Genomic DNA, 13,321 nt, shown 5'->3' on the forward strand with positions numbered 1-13,321 from the left:
AATGGAACCAATAATGTCGCTTGCTGGAGGAGTTCTTCAGCTAATTGAAGTGTGACACAAACTTACTGCCCACATTATGCCAGGGTATCAGTTTGAGAGAGAGAGGGGCAGAGAGGGAGGCAACTGATAGAGAAAGAAGAATGGCAGTGAAGAAGGCAGGAAAATGAGGGACGAGGGTTATTTAGGCATGCAGGGCAGGACTGATGAGTCACTGGGCTCTGGTTGCTGCTGCTGCTGCTGCTGCTGCTGCTGCTGCTGCTGCTGCTGCTGCTGCTGCTGCTGTTAACTAAAGCTCCTGCCTGTGAAATAGGAAAGGTTCACAAAGTGTGGAGAAGACAGACGAATGCAAACACACCACCAGTTTGTTATACCTAACATGAAACGTGATATTTGCGTCCTCATAAATCACATACGTTAATGTGAAGGTGCTTGGAGACGTGCCTTGTGTTTTCTGTTGATAAATGTTTGTTCATTTCAGGCGTGATAAGTTACCCTGCATGAAGGACATAGTTACAATTATAAACCAATTACTGATATATATTTTTTTTATCAAAATTCCCCGGCAACAGTGTACACAATTATTCATTTATTATGTTCTGATTATGTGCCCAGTGGGAATGTAAGTGTTTATGTAGGCAGGCAGTGTTTCTGCACATTGAGTTGCAGAGGATTCATTAACTTGAATAATGTATCTGCACAACATCAGAGTATTACCGTGACTGTTTTGCATAGATTACAATACTAATGATCAGTATAGTAGATAGGAAACGCAGATATCCATTAAAAGCATTAAGCATTTCATCTACACTCTAGTATATTTTGATCATGGTTGCAGAACATTTTCATCATGTTTGCTACTCTAGTTGAGTGTCAGATAAGTAATATAGCAATAAAGTAATTTTCTTATTTTCTAAAAAGCAAAGTGCTTTGTGAATCTGTCGGAGATAATATTATTATGACAAAATATTTTGCTTTCCTTTACCAATGGATATCTGAAGTGTTTAAAAAAGTCAGTATGTTATTAACATGTTATAACTCGTCTTTCTTTAAAGGTCAGATGTTGACTTCCATTATCCTTTAAATACTACCTGCTCCTCTGAACTGCAAGAGAGAGAATAGAGAATATCAGAACAGCATGTAGATAGACTGCCCCCTGTTGTTTAGGTATGAAACTAATTTAAAGTTAGCATTGCTGGTAACACATTGTGTGTGTGTGTGTGTGTGTGTGTGTGTGTGTGTGTGTGTGTGTGTGTGTGTGTGTGTGTGTGTGTGTGTGTGTGTGTGTGTGTGTGTGTGTGTGTGTGTAGCCTCTGAAGCTATGCGGGGCTCCACTCCACTTGATGTTGCAGCATCTTCAGTGATGGACAACAATGGCCTGGCTCTGGCCCTGGAGGAGCCCGATCTGGAGAAGGTTTGTTATTTTAGCACACTTTCAGTTGTTGCAGGTGTTAAATACTATTTCAAGCACTGTAAAATGGTTAATTTTAATCAAATTAAAATGACCATGCTGTGATGATGGGAGAACCACATACAGGTGTTAGTGATATATAGGTTAAGTGCACTGAAAGAACCGTTTAGTCAATTTGCATATGTAGTGGGACAGCAAGATTAGTCTTTGTGGTATTATAATTTTCAAATGATAATCAGTATTTTCTTTGATATTAGAATTAAGTTCAGAAACACACTGAAGAACAAAACAATCAGCAGATTCCTTTGCATTATTAACAGCTGAGATAATTTCTTATTAATACTCCTCACTGCTCACTTGTGGTGAAAGTAAGTCAGAGAGAAATAAAAACCTCATGCCACCCAAGTTTTCTCAGTGAAAAATGGAGCACGATTTTATGTTGTTTGAATAAGCTAGCTCAGCAAATGCTTTCAAGCTGTCACTGCAACTGACACTGACAGTCAAAAAGACAGAGTGTGCTATCATAATACCCAGGAGTGAAATCGAATTGTGTGTGTCTATGTGTGTGTACTGTAGGTGGTGACATACCTTGCAGGCTGTGGTCTTCAGAGTTGTGCCATGCTGGTTGCTAAGGGTTACCCAGACCTCGGCTGGAACCCCATAGAGGGAGAGCGTTACCTGTCCTTCCTGAGGTTCGTCGTCTTCTGCAATGGTATGTCGACTTCCCTACTGAGCTCATGACTTGTGACACTTACTAGAGTAATGTTGCTCTGCAGGTCCATATTTTATTTGTATCACATTTCCTTCATGTGACTGTGACAGCAGTAATCAACAACTGCTGGTGGCAATGTGTTGTAAATGGCAGCAATATGACTCTAAAGATGAGACAAGGATTATTTTTTAATTTTATTGAAGTTACAGGTAAACAAATAAAACAAGATTAGTAAAAATCTCAGAATCTTGCAGGAAAGCAAGCAAAGCTTTCCTCCCTCCATCAACCCTAACCCTCCCCACCCCTAACTACTGTCAAATGCCCAAGAGTTAAGAAGAGCCCAAGTGGAAGTGTTAGTCAGCTTTCCCTGGATAAAAAAATGAAATAATCCTTTAGGAATAATCACAACTTCCAGGAGACTCGCTGACTCTGACCTGGCCTTTTAAGGGATCAAATCCTGTCCATATTTCTATACCAGGTGAGAGTGTGGAGGAAAATGCCAACGTGGTGGTGAAGCTGCTGATCAGACGTCCAGAGTGTTTCGGCCCCGCCCTGAGAGGAGAGGGAGGCCAGGGTCTGCTGGCTGCCATGAAGGAGGCCATCAAGATCTCTGAGGATCCTGCCCTGGACCTGCCCAAAGCCCCTGCTGTAGTCACTACCGGGTAGGAATCCTCCGCAGTTTCTTACATTATTTAGTGCTCGTCAGGGTTGAAAAGCCTGTGAATCAGCATTTAGATCACCATGAGACACTAAATACCCAGTAAGTGGCTTGAATGCAGTCACTAGTGATAAAGTCTCTCATTATCTTTGTCTCTGTGGTGAATTGTTATATTTAATTAGGTTGTCTCTGAGCTCTGCTAAACCAGCATTATTCTTAGTTAATACACAAGAGATCGAAGTTTACCCTTTTTGTGTAAGTCTGCACAAAGGAACTTTAAAGAAAAAGAGTTTGCTGCTCTCAGTTTAAATGTTATATTTTATCATCTGGTTGAATTGCTTTCACTAACAGTTTTTCTACCAAAAACAGCACTGTTTTTATGATGTTCCCCTTTTCATATTTTTATAGTTTGCCCGGTATGGTTTTAGCACAGAAAACGTTCAACAAACTTATTAAAAGCACATCTACTCATTAGGGATGTCACAATACCAGAAATTTAGTAGTCAAAACAATACCAGTGAAATTCCACAATTCTCTATACCGATTCAATATTTCCCGATCAAGTGTTTCCCCTGTAATATTGAGTATCTGCTGATATCTATTCCTGATCCAATACCTGTATTTTCCTTAATAATACAGGTGAATATCTCTGCATTGCAATAATAAAAAAAAATGCCTGCATCCAAGCTGTTCCTTAATGTTTTATTTGAGTATACTAAATAACTAAATAGGCTATAAAATAGCCCAACAAAGCCTCTCTGTAATTTCTCTTGTTCTTGTAACTGTCTGGAAGGAATTCTTCTCTCCCTTTGAAACTGTCCTGCAGTGTTTGTTGCTTTGTTGCTGCTGTATTCTGCAGAATGTTTATTTGCCTCATCTGTACATCTTTTTGTGCAGATTACACACGGCTCTCTGTCTCGCCTCAGAGCAGTGAAACAACGCTGCATGCGGGGCTGAGCTCCTGCACACACACACACACACACGCATACACATGCGCGCACACACACACACACACACACAGCAGCACTTGTCGCTGTCTTCAACATGTTTCTTCTTCCTATGGCATTTAACAGACGACTAGAATGCTTGTAGGCATATATGCTGGCCCATCAGTTCCAGAAGAATTGCACCTTCCGTACCTATGGTACTATCCAGTTTTCAGAATTTTGGCATTGACTTGCACTCAAGTATGCGTTCTCGTGACATCCCTACTACTCATTCTCCCTCATACACTCTCCCACTTTACTGAAAAGCCTATTGTCGGTATCACTAGAGCTTTCAGATTTCTACATCTAACTTGTAAAAGTTGCATATTGGACCATGACTGGCTTTTCTCCTCACCACTACCACCAGAGTTGTGATCTCACAAAATCATCCTCATTGGTATGCGTCTTTAAGATATCAGGAGAGCACCGAGAAACTTTCCCCCTTCAGCTGAAAACATCTTTCTAGTGTCAAACTGTGCACATACTTCATTCTGCTCAGTGAAGTTGAAACTTCAAAGTGAAGACATTTTTGAGTGAATGGGGACTTTAAAATATGTGTTTCCAGTCAAATCAACTTGTTTCAAGGATTTTCAACTTGTGCAACGATCTGCATTACCCTGTTCTTTTTTCAAGATATAATTTACTTTTTTTTAGAAACTTTCTGAAAATCAAAAACTGCTGGGAACAGGAGGAATTATTCATGCAACTGACACAATTCTTTCATGTTTTAAGTATGTCCTGAATAACTAAATCTGGGACATAACTTTAACACAAAGGATAATACAGAGATACTTGTCTTGTCAGAAGTTCAAGAGAAAATAATATAGCAGGCCTGACACTAAAGCTGTGGCCAGTTTATAGAAAGTTTTGCCTGCCTGCTCACATCAGTATGCAAAGGCTGTAGTACACTGGCTGCATTTTAATGGGGAAGGTTATTATTGCATGAAGTGAGGAGAGGGATTGGAAAGAATCAATATATATAGCATAGTGGCCTGTAAGGAGATCATGTAACATGCCAAAACAATAATGTAAATAGTAATAGCACAGTTGGGAAATCCAATTCAAATCATTGGAAATATGGCAAACATATATTTCTTAACAAAAGCTTTAAATGCAGATGTTTGATAAAATATATCGTGCAGTTTGTTTGATACTGATGATAGCGGATTCCATAGTTTATCAGTGACAGCCATTTTGTTTGTGGACAAAAATGCCTCAACAGCCAGTAAGATCACGCTCCTCTGTACATTCATAGTATATAAAACTCGAATTAGATTATACTAGAGTTATGATTGGCCTGACCCGATCCAGGACTGCGCGAAAACTGTGGGTGGACAGACGCATCTGGCATCTAGCAAATAAAGCATGAGCTCGCAGATTTGTGTGCTTCATAGACTAGAGGTCTGCAGTATACTAAAATACGTTGTAACAATGATGTTTGTGTTTTTGTGCTTAAGGTCTGGTGAGGAAGAAGGAGAAATAATTCACATGGGCAACGCCATCATGTCCTTCTACTCAGCTCTTATTGACCTGCTGGGACGCTGCGCTCCAGAGATGCATGTGAGGCTCTCCACAATAACCTGAGCAGAGGAATAACACACTGTATAGTGAACAGTAACCTACCAGGACAGTGTGGAGGGTATATCAAGTAGACCTGACTTAGTTCATGACTAGTTTTTCAATACCCTCAGATTTGTTTAAAAAAAAAAAAGGCCTACTAAATGCTTTTTCATCATGCACAGATTTACATTCATGTTATGAAGATCCTCTATACAATGACACTGCAATAACCTGATTGAAATAGTGGGTTGAATAGTTCCTATTTGTGTCTCTTACAGCTTATAAATGCAGGTAAAGGTGAGGCGCTGCGTATCCGGGCCATCTTGCGCTCTCTGGTTCCCACAGTAGACCTGGTGGGCATCATCAGCATCCCCCTCAAAATGCCTGTGGTTAATAAAGGTATGTTGTCTTGGTGGCTGTTGTTTTATTTGTTTGCTACGTGAAGTCATAAATGCAGACGTTTATGGTTAAAAAGCAGCAACTAAACAGAAATATAGTTGAACCAGGTGCAGCAACAAAAACAGGCGATGTTAAGTTTGAAAATGTGCTGGGCAAAAAACTTTGAATAGTGGCCAAAAGTGACACATAAAAGCATTCAACTGAGGCAGAAAAAAATGTTTTTTGGTCTGGATTCAAGGCTGATAGTGGTCCCACACACTCTGATAAATAATTTTAATTGAAACTGTGTATACAAACACAAGCTACAGTGTCAGAATCAAATTTCCTCTTTTGCTTGCTGAATTAACATGCCACAATATTTTATTACCTAGAAATTTGAAAAAAAATTGATTTGGCTGGTACGTACAGTACGTCACACTGCCAGATCAAGGCAACTAAAATAATTTCATATCACTGCACTTAGAAAATCATCTCAGTTCTGCCAGCTCGAGGTATATCATGTAAATTACTGTGTCATACCAGCCAGGAGTGGATATTTGTTCCCTTCTCTCTGTGTGTTTCTACTGTGTAGGAAATTTGTGTCTACAAGGTGTTTTAGTACCTTTTGCAGTTTGTTTGTAGTTTTGTCAGTAGTTATCATCTTACCTAAAAAAACAAAACAACATGTTTAACCATCAGATGGCACAGTGACAGAGCCCGACATGTCAGCCTGTTTCTGTCCGGACCATAAGGCCCCCATGGTGCTCTTCCTGGATCGAGTGTACGGCATTGAGGACCAGAGCTTCCTGCTCCACATGTTGGAGGTCGGCTTCTTGCCTGACCTCCGTGCCTCAGCGTCTCTGGACACGGTGAGTGACTGAAAACCCAAATAACGTTCACCATATATTCCTAGCAATCCTTCACTTTCAAACTCCCATTTTGTTGTCTGTGTTTCCTGAAAGAGTGCATTTTAGTCTTTTTAGTCTGTAATTGCACATAATAAATGCACTAATCAGTGTGAAATTACATCTTTATCATCTCCTCTAACTTTGTTCCTATGGCATTTCTGACTGAAATTATGTTTCTGTCATTTAGTAATAATTTCAGTTCACACAGTTCACAAGTTTTGGTTTCCAGTTTGCTCATTAGATGTTTCACAGAGGCAGATAATATCAGCAAACATGAACACTGATTGCTCAGTATTACAATCAGAACAAATCCTAGTCATGACTAGACTCACAAGCCAGTCTCTATAAACGCTTTGCTCAGTAGAGACTTTCTCCTAGTTCTTGTTACTAAAACTGTGTGGTAACAATTCAAGAGTTTAAAAAGTTGTCTGACGTAAACACCGTCATATCATATGACATTGCTTCAGACATCCATTTTCAATGTTTTAAAATGCTTTCTCTGTGGTTGCGAAGTTATTAGCAATATCTCCAGTTTATTATTGAGGATAATGGGGGAAGAACATTGTTTCAGGTAAGGCATGCTCTTGAAAGGTCATTGTAAGGTAGGCGTGGAGATCTCCAATCGTCTGGTATCGCGAGACTATGTCATGCCTCAGAGTTGGCAGAAACATTAACATAATTATCATCAGATTAGAAACATTACACATCTACTCTTCCTTGTGAGTTATGATCAGTATTCAAATTGTCATACTTGTCTTTTACTTAGGTATACAATACTGCCTACTGCAGTAATGAACATTTCACCAGTATCTCCACAGGAAAAATAATCACAATTCACATAAAATATTAGCTGAACTAATATAAAACTAGATGATCTTTGAAAATAGTATATAGAATAGTGTGTTGTCATTGTATAATTAAGATAAATCATAGTCTACTGTGATGGTACAGTGAGATTTGTCATTGTATAGTGATGATGTCATAGTATATGTTGAAGTACACTGTGACATATGTTATGATGTCTTAGTAAAATATGATATGTTATAGTATAATTATTTAAGCCATAGAATTGTAAACTAAGTTATTTAATGTTGTGATGATAGTACAATGTGGTTCATTACTTCAGACCAACATAGAGAAGACAGTCATAAATGCAAATAAAATGTTAAACCTAAAGTTATAAATCTAAAGTTAACCTGCAATTGATCACTGTTTGGTTGGTTTTGTTAATTTCATGTAAGATGATGTCTCCTATATAACTTTTATAGGAGACATCTGTGTCTCCTATAAAACAATCTCTCAATTTCTGTGAGAGATTGTTTACCCTTTCCAACTTAATTTGCATACAGAGGGTTAACTGCAGCCTCTCCACCACCACCACCTGTCACCCACAAAAAGTCAAATTTTTATGTAAGAGCCCAGAGAAATGTTTTAAAAGACTATTTCTATTCAGTTGGTGCCCTTTTCAAACCTTGTTGAATGATTGAAAGGATGCCCAACTGTGACATCAGGGAAAATTAAGTTTTTCCCAACCCCACTTTCCCTTTACTTTTTTCCTACCCGAGAACCACATAATTTCTCTTTTTGCTGTTGCCAGGAGCCAACATTACAACTTTCTATTAATCTTGACATGTGGAGACTGTACTGTGCCTCTCCATCCTTCAGCTCCTTATTGCACCTCCTCAGACTGCTGCAGTCAATGCCTCATATTCCAAACCATAACTCTATTCTCTGCATTTCCACCCTTACCCAATATCGATATCCTTCATACTTTTTTTTTTTTGCCAGTATGGATGTAAAAAATGTCTTACGTTGCATTCATAATGCTCCCAAAAGGTCTTTAAAAAGTCCTCAATTCAACCTGTTAAAACCTGCCAAAACCCTGTTGGTCTTCAAGCCTTTGCTCACCGAGCTCTTCTGCTCTGGAATAATCTACTGGGGGAGAAAATCTGTTGATTCAAATCCAGGCTGAAATCAGATCATTTTTCTGTTCATTATGATCACTCCTAATTTCACTGGCTGGAACCCAAATCACTCCCCAACCCTGTTACGTTATATATCTGTTTTTTAAGTGACTAACCTCAACCTTGTTGGCATATTAACACTATTACCTTTGTGTGAGTTTGTGTGTATTTTTATGTGTGATGTTGTGTGTTTATTGTTGTTGTTTTTTGCTGACTTGTAAAGTGTACAGACAGGTTGATGTGCATTTTAAATAAACTGAAGTTGAATATTGTTTGTTCTCTGTCGCACAGGAGGTGTTGAGCACCACTGAGACTGCATTGGCCATGAACAGGTACATTGGCTCGGCCCTGCTGCCTCTGCTGACCCGCTGTGCCACTCTCTTTGCCGGCACAGAGCACTACGTACAGTTGATTGACTCCTTATTGCAGACCATCTATCGGCTGTCCAAAGGCCGCTCACTCACCAAAGCCCAAAGGGACGCCATCGAGGAGTGTCTGCTGGCTATCTGCAAGTAAGGCCAGCCGAGTTTTGTTCAGACTCAGCTGAGTGAAAAATATTAAAGGGGAGCTGGAGATTTACGGTGTTATTTTTCAAACAGCTTGTCTCAGGCTTTAGTGTAACACAGCCCTCTGTTTCACTTTGTTATGTCTGTTCACCGCAAAACCCAAACTGCAGGAAACAATGACATTAAATACAGAATATTAAAGGTCCAGTTTGTAAGATTATATTATATTTATATTCATAGGTTGTTTTCATTGGTGTATAATCATCTGAAAATATGAATCATGTATTTTCATTACCTTAGAATAAGTTGTAGTAGTTTCTCCTACTTGGAAGGTTGAGCTGTATTCAAATGATTGTAATCTGCAACTTCACCATTAGATGCCACTGAATCCTGCACACTTTAAACAATGTCATTTTTAAATTTCACAGGCATCTGCGTCCCTCCATGATGCAGCAGCTTCTCAGACGGCTGGTGTTCGATGTTCCCATGCTCACTGAATACTGCAAGATACCTCTCCGGGTGAGACACTGGAGTTTCTTGTTACTGTGCTTGATTTAATAGTCAAAAGAGTTATGGGATAATTATAACTTGCAATCAGACCCATTTTCACCACCCATTTTTCATCCTCACTTGCTGAGACTGTTTCCTCCCCGAAGTCTTTCTTAACCTTAAGGTGACATCAGGCATCATGTATTTGACTTTGTATACAGCATAATGTTAATTTTGTGCTTTGAAACAGTTTAAAACCTTACTGTCTGGTCATTGATGGGCAATAATATTTAATAAGCTTGAACTGAAATTGTTGTGTTTTCTTGTATCTCTGATTTCTAGCTTCTGAAAAACCACTATGAGCAGAACTGGAAGTACTACTGCCTGCCTTCTGGTATGGGCAGCTTTGGCATAGCCTCCGAGGAGGAGCTCCTCCTAACCAAGAAACTCTTCTGGGGAATCTTTGACTCCCTTTCTCATAAGGTACTACCAGTAACCATGTTATGTAGAATATTCATTAAGATAAACCGAGACTGTGTGTGTGGACCAAGATATTATTTATGATTTTGGAAAGCTGTAATACCTCTCTGTATTCACTTTTATCTGTTCTTTTGCTCATTTTCTGTCTCTCAGAATAAATCATAAGTGTCAGGAGACAAGGCCATATTTTCCTCAAATCCCTCTCTGTTTCATAAAAAACAAGCATTGGTCTAGTAGTGTTTGCTTTCATAAAGCTTTCCTCTGTTTGCTGTTGTGTTTTTTTTTATATTCAGAGAATCTTCTTAAGTGTAGCTCTCATAAGAGAGTTAAGTTCTTGGTAGTCAAAGGTAGTGAAGTGAAAGCTCAATGCAGTGCTTGTGAGAAGTGCAGCTGAGGCGAAACCAAACCAGATGAATCATTTATCAGTTTGTGACAGGCCCTGGCTGGGTGTAGACTTCTCCAGCTCTCTGTCTTTCATGTTTCCTCCTTCTCTTTTTCTTTCCCTGACTTTTCTTTGCTCAGTCTGTCCATCTAATAGCTGAGCAGACGAGTCCTCATTACAGAGAAAATGGTATGAAAGCCAGTTTGTAACCCTCCTTTTTGTGTTCTCTGTAGAAGTATGATGCTGAACTTTTCAAAATGGCCAAATCATGCCTGTGTGCCATCGCTGGAGCCCTACCTCCAGACTTTGTGGACGCCAGCCTTGGAGCAACACTGGAGAAACAGGTGTCAGTGGATGCACAGGGCAACTTTGATCCCAAACCCATCAACACTGCCAAGTGAGTGGCTTGAACATTTTACCTGTCCAGATTCTTTAAGATCTAAGATTTAAGATAATTACAAATATTAGCTTTTGTTTGAAAACAGCCATTTAATTAAAATCTGTGTTTTTCTGGAGTCTTGATTTACAAATTAAAACTAAGCTTTTATGAGTAATATTTACTTTGAAAACAACAATAAATAAATAAACATTTTCTCATTTTCCCTTTCTAGTATCTCCCTTCCTGAAAAACTTGAGTACATTGCCAACAGATATGCAGAGCATTCGCATGACAAGTGGTCCTCAGAGAAGGTTAGTCCCAGTCTTTTTTTTCACTGTTTTCCTCCCTCGTCCTGACATTTAATATAAAATAGATGCATGTGGAGGGCTCAGTACCCCACTGAGAAAAAATTTAAATTTGATTCTACATCGTCTGGTATAATAACATGCCTGGCCAGCAAGTACTCACAGTATAATATTTATACTACTTTGAAGTAGAGTTTGTATACCTGAAATCTAGTATACTACGTGGGCTACAATAAACTGTGGTTGCAGGTGTCGGCAGGCTGGAAACATGGAGACAGTATGGATGAACAGGCCAAAACCCATCCACTGCTGAAGCCTTACAAAGCGCTGAGTGAGAAGGTACATGCACACTGATACACACACAGCTGCTGCTTGGGGAGTAGCAAGCTTTCTCGTAACTGCTCACTTTTTATCAAACAACTTACATCTTTTTAATGAGAGAAATCTTTCAGCTTTTACAGGTAGATTAGTTTCCTCAGTAGCAAAGCTGTTGTGCCACACCAGGACAGTAGACACTATTTTATTACATTAAAAACAAACAAAAATATGTGAACTACGCATTTCGCATGTTGCTTCATCAATTACACTCTTGTGAGATTTGAGCAAATCTGATGAAGCAACATGGAAAAAAACATGTACTTCACTCTATCCTCGTGTGCCCTGGAATATATTTTTGTTGTCTGGTTTACTTTGGTTTGCTTTGCACCAGCTGGCGCCCTGAAGAGAAGCACAGCTGAGCAACAAGAAAAACAAGATTTTTTTAAGTTTTTTTTTTTTTTTTACAGAAATAACTGTGTTGGTTGCAAAGTCAGTGTCCAGTGTTTTTTCAGACAAAAATGAATGTTTACCAACTTGAAAACTGAACTAGCATGGAAGGAAACTGATCAAAAATAAATATACATGGTTGTATTTTTTGCTTGCCTTACCTAAATCTAAGAAAGGCAATTTAAATGTTTTTACTAACACCAATAGGAAAAGAACCAAAAAATTAACATCCTTTTAGATTATTAATAAAGTTGTTTCATTTTCGATCAGATATGTTTGTCTGACTTGTATCAACATTTTCACCTGTGTTGAACTAGTAGGGACCTTTTTGCATGCTCAATTTGTAGGAGAGAGAAACGTACCGCTGGCCTGTGAGGGAGTCACTGAAGAGCATGCTCGCTATGGGCTGGAACATTGAGAGGACCAAGGAGGGAGAAGCCATGTTCCAACAACGAGAGAGCGAAAAACAACGAAAGATCTCAGAGTCTCAGGTAGAACGTTCGGATGTATGATCCACTTATTGTGATAATACTTTTAATCAGGAATTTACAAGACTCTATTTTTTAAAAGTTGCCTTCATCCTATGTGTTAAATAGCCTCAGCTGTTGTGTGTTTGCACTGTGTTTAGCTGAGATAATTTATAGTAGGGACACATTAAAAGATTAAATGGGAGGACCACTCCCTTGTCCTGCAAGAATATTACACACAAAGCAACAAAGCTAATCTCTTATATTAATAATGGTATCACTTAACATCTTGCTTAATTTATCATAGAAAAGCAATTTTTCACCCCCAGTTATCATTAAAGTTATTGGGCAACATTAATACTGTAAAGTCTGAATTTTGTCTGAGACTAAGAATTAGCTGCTGCAGTTTGAAGTTAGTCTGTGGTAAAACTGTATATAGACAACTTTGCCTTCAAATTTTATCTTACTGTAAAAGTAACTGTTGCATTTATTGTTTTTAATGGTAAAATATGGTTTTGTGTTTGTATTGTCTTTCTGACTTTGTAGGTTAATGGATTCAGTCCTGCTCCAATGGACTTGCACAATGTCACTTTGTCTAGAGAGTTACAGGTTTGTTTTTTATTCAACTTTTTCTAATTGTTATATAATTTATAATAATAATAATACATTCATTTTTGTAATAAGTTGTTACATAATGCTCTAATCTCATAAGACAATAGAAGTTTGTCATATAAACATTAAAGTTCAGAATGAATGAAACTTGCATCTTTATTGTATCTGCAGGGAATGGTGGAGGTGGTTGCAGAAAATTACCACAACATCTGGGCCAAGAAGAAGAAAACTGAATTTGTTAGCAAAGGTGTGTCAATGTGCAGTTTAGAAATGCACTTCACCTCATCCTGGGATGATTAATTACTAATAATTAATAAGTAATTCTCACTTGATTTCTGTATAATACATTTTAAAGGATTTTT

General features: G+C 38.5%; 1 protein-coding gene across 5 annotated transcripts in view; it reads left to right on the forward strand.

Moving 5' to 3' along the window:
• The window catches only part of ryr3 (ryanodine receptor 3), a 111,578-nt gene that overhangs the window by 69,414 nt on the left and 28,843 nt on the right, over nucleotides 1–13,321 (forward strand). For all 5 annotated transcript variants that reach the window (XM_051409995.1, XM_051409997.1, XM_051409996.1 and 2 more), the window contains 15 exons: nucleotides 1,308–1,411; nucleotides 1,985–2,120; nucleotides 2,599–2,782; nucleotides 5,222–5,324; nucleotides 5,603–5,723; nucleotides 6,402–6,571; nucleotides 8,866–9,086; nucleotides 9,509–9,599; nucleotides 9,912–10,052; nucleotides 10,665–10,828; nucleotides 11,043–11,121; nucleotides 11,365–11,454; nucleotides 12,228–12,371; nucleotides 12,894–12,956; nucleotides 13,131–13,206. In XM_051409995.1, coding sequence (XP_051265955.1) covers nucleotides 1,308–1,411; nucleotides 1,985–2,120; nucleotides 2,599–2,782; nucleotides 5,222–5,324; nucleotides 5,603–5,723; nucleotides 6,402–6,571; nucleotides 8,866–9,086; nucleotides 9,509–9,599; nucleotides 9,912–10,052; nucleotides 10,665–10,828; nucleotides 11,043–11,121; nucleotides 11,365–11,454; nucleotides 12,228–12,371; nucleotides 12,894–12,956; nucleotides 13,131–13,206 — 1,887 coding nt within the window. The remainder of the gene's footprint in view (nucleotides 1–1,307; nucleotides 1,412–1,984; nucleotides 2,121–2,598; nucleotides 2,783–5,221; nucleotides 5,325–5,602; nucleotides 5,724–6,401; nucleotides 6,572–8,865; nucleotides 9,087–9,508; nucleotides 9,600–9,911; nucleotides 10,053–10,664; nucleotides 10,829–11,042; nucleotides 11,122–11,364; nucleotides 11,455–12,227; nucleotides 12,372–12,893; nucleotides 12,957–13,130; nucleotides 13,207–13,321) is intronic.

Source organism: Dicentrarchus labrax, unplaced genomic scaffold (assembly GCF_905237075.1).
Source record: "Dicentrarchus labrax unplaced genomic scaffold, dlabrax2021, whole genome shotgun sequence".
In the NCBI taxonomy this organism is placed as follows: Eukaryota; Metazoa; Chordata; class Actinopteri; family Moronidae; genus Dicentrarchus; species Dicentrarchus labrax.